Source organism: Thunnus thynnus, chromosome 17, assembly GCF_963924715.1.
Source record: "Thunnus thynnus chromosome 17, fThuThy2.1, whole genome shotgun sequence".
Classification (NCBI taxonomy): Eukaryota; Metazoa; Chordata; class Actinopteri; order Scombriformes; family Scombridae; genus Thunnus; species Thunnus thynnus.
This window is the reverse complement of record NC_089533.1, coordinates 595,478-600,477: the sequence shown is the minus strand read 5'-3', so window position 1 is coordinate 600,477 and position 5,000 is coordinate 595,478. Positions and strand designations below refer to the sequence as shown.

At 38.8% G+C, this 5,000-nt stretch overlaps 1 protein-coding gene and 1 long non-coding RNA gene across 2 annotated transcripts in view; one reads left to right on the top strand and one right to left on the bottom strand.

The window, feature by feature from the left end:
* samd14 (sterile alpha motif domain containing 14) overlaps positions 1-5,000 on the bottom strand; it is a 20,134-nt gene that overhangs the window by 7,410 nt on the left and 7,724 nt on the right. The window contains exons 3-5 of the mRNA XM_067570678.1: positions 3,381-3,538; positions 2,276-2,392; positions 1,912-2,098 (exon numbers count right to left, since the gene is read on the bottom strand). Coding sequence (XP_067426779.1) covers positions 1,912-2,098; positions 2,276-2,392; positions 3,381-3,538 — 462 coding nt within the window. The remainder of the gene's footprint in view (positions 1-1,911; positions 2,099-2,275; positions 2,393-3,380; positions 3,539-5,000) is intronic.
* Positions 2,006-3,457, top strand: LOC137168176 (uncharacterized). Its single transcript, XR_010924249.1, has 4 exons — positions 2,006-2,106; positions 2,244-2,364; positions 2,500-2,661; positions 3,368-3,457. It is a non-coding gene; the product is annotated as an uncharacterized lncRNA (long non-coding RNA).

Below are 5,000 nucleotides of genomic sequence, written 5' to 3'. Positions count from 1 at the left end.
ACCCTAATATAATCCTTACCATAACTTTACCATAACCCTAAACTAACCCTAATATAATCCTTACCGTAACTTTACCATAACCGTAAACTAACCCTAATATAACTCTTACCGTAACTTTACGATAACCCTAAACTAACCCTAATATAATCCTTACCGTAACCTTACCATAACCCTAAACTAACCCTAATATAATCCTTACCATAACTTTACCATAACCCTAAACTAACCCTAATATAATCCTTACCGTAACTTTACCATAACCCTAAACTAACCCTAATATAACTTTTAGCGTAAGTTTACCATAACCCTAAACTAACCCTAATATAATCCTTACCGTAACTTTACGATAACCCCAAACCAACCCTAATATAACTCTTATGTAAGTTTACCATAACCCTAAACTAACCCTAATTTAATCCTTACCGTAACTTTACCATAACCCTAAACTAACCCTAATATAATCCTTACCGTAACTTTACGATAACCCTAAACTAACCCTAATATAATCCTTACCGTAACCTTACCATAACCCTAATATAACCCTAATATAACTTTTACCGTAAATTTACCATAACCCTAAACTAACCCTAATATAACCCTTACCGTAACCTTACCATAACCCTAAACTAACCCTAATATAATCCTTACCGTAACTTTACGATAACCCTAAACTAACCCTAATATAATCCTTACCGTAACCTTACCATAACCCTAATATAACCCTAATATAACTTTTACCGTAAATTTACCATAACCCTAAACTAACCCTAATATAACCCTTACCGTAACCTTACCATAACCCTAAACTAACCCTAATATAACCCTTACCATAAATTTACCATAACCCTAAACTAACCTTAATATAATCCTTACCATAAATTTACCATAACCCTAAACTAACCCTAATATAATCCTTACCATAAGTTTACCATAACCCTAAACTAACCCTAATATAATCCTTACCGTAACCTTACCATAACCGTAAACTAACCCTAATATAATCCTTACCGTAACTTTACGATAACCCTAAACTAACCCTAATATAACTCTTACCGTAAGTTTACCATAACCCTAAACTAACCCTAATATAACCCTTACCGTAACCTTACCATAACCCCAAACCAACCCTAATATAACTCTTACCGTAAGTTTACCATAACCCTAAACTAACCCTAATATAACTCTTACCGTAAGTTTACCATAACCCTAAACCAACCCTAATATAACTCTTATGTAAGTTTACCAGAACCCTAAACTAACTCTAATTTAATCCTTACCGTAACCTTACCATAACCCTAAACCAACCCTAATATAACCCTTACCATAAATTTACCATAACCCTAAACTAACCCTAATATAATCCTTACCGTAACCTTACCATAACCCTAAACTAACCTTAATATAACCCTTACCATAAATTTACCATAACCCTAAACTAACCCTAATATAATCCTTACCATAAGTTTACCATAACCCTAAACTAACCCTAATATAATCCTTACTGTAACCTTACCATAACCGTAAACTAACCCTAATATAATCCTTACCGTAACTTTACGATAACCCTAAACTAACCCTAATATAACTCTTACCGTAAGTTTACCATAACCCTAAACTAACCCTAATATAACCCTTACCGTAACCTTACCATAACCCCAAACTAACCCTAATATAACTCTTACCGTAAGTTTACCATAACCCTAAACTAACCCTAATATAACCCTTACCGTAAGTTTACCATAACCCTAAACTAACCCTAATATAATCCTAACCCTAAATCTTCACATTATGAGGACTTGTTTTATATCCCCATAAGGGCTGTGAGAATTAAACGTGTGTGTATAAGTGTATTTCCAGGTGTGTCCAGGTGTGTGTATTAGTGTATTTCCAGGTGTGTCCAGGTGTGTGTACCTTCACTGTCGGGCCTCCTGTTCCTCCTCATGTAGACAGGTGAGCAGTCGGAGGAGGGGCAGGACTTGGACGGCGAGCTGCTGGGCGTCACCAGAGCCTCCTGAGATGTGGCATTGGTCAGCTGGTGGTACCGCCCCCGCGGGGGAGCAGCCAATGACGCACCTCCGTCCTCTGGAGAGCGACGCACCTGAAGAAGTGAAGCAGGACGCTGATTCTTCAGTGTTTTATTTTTATCTATGTTGAAGTCACACTCAGTAGTTTTGATGTTTTCGTTAATGTTTCCTGTCTTTCTTTCTTTGTCTTGTTGCTCACTGCGTTAATATTGACGACAGGAACACCTGTCCTGAGCTCTGATTGGTCTCACCAGTGAAGTGTCAAAGGAGAAGGCGGGGCTTCGAGCTGATAGCAGGGAATCAGGAGAGGGGGAGGAGCCTCGCATGGCCAGGTGGAGAGGTGAGCGGGCGGAGTGTAACGGACTGTCCTGATAACACACACACACACACACACACACACACACACAGTTATGTTCATGTTACAGTCATTGAGCCTGTCGGGTGGAAATATTGTTCATATCAATCATTCCTTCAGTGAACTGATGAGCCACAGGAGCGGCTGTGAGGTAGAGCGGGTCGTCCACTAATCAGAAGGTCGGCGGTTCGATCCCCCCTGTCGAAGTGTCCTTGGGCAAGATACTGAACCCCGAACTGCTCCTGATGGCTGTTCCATCAGTGTTGTAAAGTGCTTTGACTGGTCAGTAGACTAGAAAAGTCTTATATAAATGCAGCTCATTTACCAATATTATCATTTTATTTCCATGAAACACTGACTGATTAATTGACTAATTAACCCACCGTCTAACTGACGCCTACCTAACAAACTTTCTAATTAACTAACCAACTACTTTTGTAATCATGTTACATAAATTTTTCCCTCCAGTGAATCTTTTCTTTTTGCTCTGACTCACCATAAATGACTCAAATTTGACTCACATTTATGGTTTTAAATGATTTAATTTTTTCTCATTTTTAAAAATGTCTTTAAATGAGTCATTCTTCTCTTTAAACTTCTCTTTCTTTCTTTTCTCAAACCAGTAATTTGTCCTTTAAATTAAAGACATTTGCTTTGGAAAGACTTTCTTCATATTTCAAATTACATCATTCATGGTCTTAATCGATTTACTGAAGGTTCGACTCACTTCTTAAGTTTACGAGTTTAATTTGATTTATTCGCATATTATTAGTTTGTGCTCTTAAATTACTTCACCTGGTTAATCCAACATTTTCAAATTGTTAAATTATTTGATTTAAGAGCTTTATTTATTTAATTCATGACTCATCTTTAATGTGATAAAGTTGTATAATATATTAATATTTAACTCACATCACACACGTTATTATAACTGGAACATTTACTCTTCTCGTCGTCCACCTGTGTGTAAACTAATATTTCCCATCAGCCCCGGTGTGTACCTTCCTCTCCAGGCTGTCGTCGCCCTCCGTCGAGCTCACGCTGTCACGGTAACGGGACCTGGAGGGGCGGTGCCTGCGGGCTTTGACGGACAGCTGGGCTCGGCCCTTCTGGATGCTGTTGTCCAGCAGCTCGGTCTCAGGGATCGCCTCGTTCAGGTCTGAAACACAAACACTTCTTCTTCTTCTCTGCTTTTATCTCTCACACATCCTGACAGATCAATACATCAAGGACATTTTATCACTTTACATTTAAAGATTTATGACTATAGATGTGTGTGTCCTGATCCCTGATGACCCCGCCTGCAGGTTATTGATCCACACTCATCTATATGGATATCAGGCCTCATGCATGTTGGTTCTCTTCTTCTACTCCTGTCTGACTTTCATCAGGTTTGTTTTTGATTCAACAAACTCTTAACGTCACAAACTTGTCACAAATAGTTTTTCAGCCTGATGAATGAGGAGCTGACTGTTGGATCGTTCAGCTGTATGACGCTGCCTTTCTGCTCTGTATGTAGGGCACAAAATTCAAGTCCTGCTGTCAGACGTCAAGTGTCATCGGGTTTCGTTCAAACGTGGCTCATATTTGAACTGAATTTCAAAAATAGCTGCAAAAGAAAATGTAGTGAATGTTTGTTTCCATCCACTCCTGTTGTTTGAATATTAGCAGATAAACAGCAGGTGGCGCTAATTCTTCAGTCGGTGCCGTTAAACCTTTGCAGAAGAAGAGGACACAACGAGATGACGTCATTAAAAGAGTGACAGTCGAAGCTCAAACGATGGAAAACATAATGGAAATATGACGTTTCTGTTAGTTTCATGTATTGATGTGAGGAAAGTTACAGCCTCCTCTTCATCATGTATTCACTCAGTCTGTTAATATTAGCTTTTTATCCACACACTAAGCTACATGCTAACACACGTCAGTCTCAACATCTCTCTGAGCCTCTGTCTATGTTTCTAATTGCCATCTTTTCCAACATTTGTTTTTATCATTTCATTCAATAAAGAGTTACTGAAGATGGATGCTTGCTAACATCAGTTAGCTCTTCTGCTTAGCTTAGCTGCTAACATGACAATAAGTTCAGACAGTTTATTAAAAGCTGTATTAGTATCACGTGTCCTAACTGTGTGTTAACTATGTCTCTGTTGTGGGGCAGTTTTTACTCGTTAGCAACACAGCTAATAAGCTACAATAGCTTCCTCCATTTGGACTCTCTGGCTCTCCGTCCCCTTAAAGGTCAACTCTGTCAAGATCAGTTCAGCGTTGGTTTGGATCCAAACATGAAGACAAATATAGAAAATCAGCAGAATGATCTGATTTGTTCCTCTTTCTATGAAACAATGAATGAATGAATGAATGATGCTGTACAGAACTGCAGGTTTGATATTTATGCTGCAGGTTTTATTTGTGATGACGCTACAAGTTTGAGAAATAACAAGCTCATCTTCCTCTTCATCATCCTCCCACTCACAACTAGAGCTCCATCAAATATTCAGCATGCTGACCATTACATACACACACACACATACACACACATACACACACACACACACACACACACATACACACACACACACTCACACACACACACACACACTCACACACACACACACACA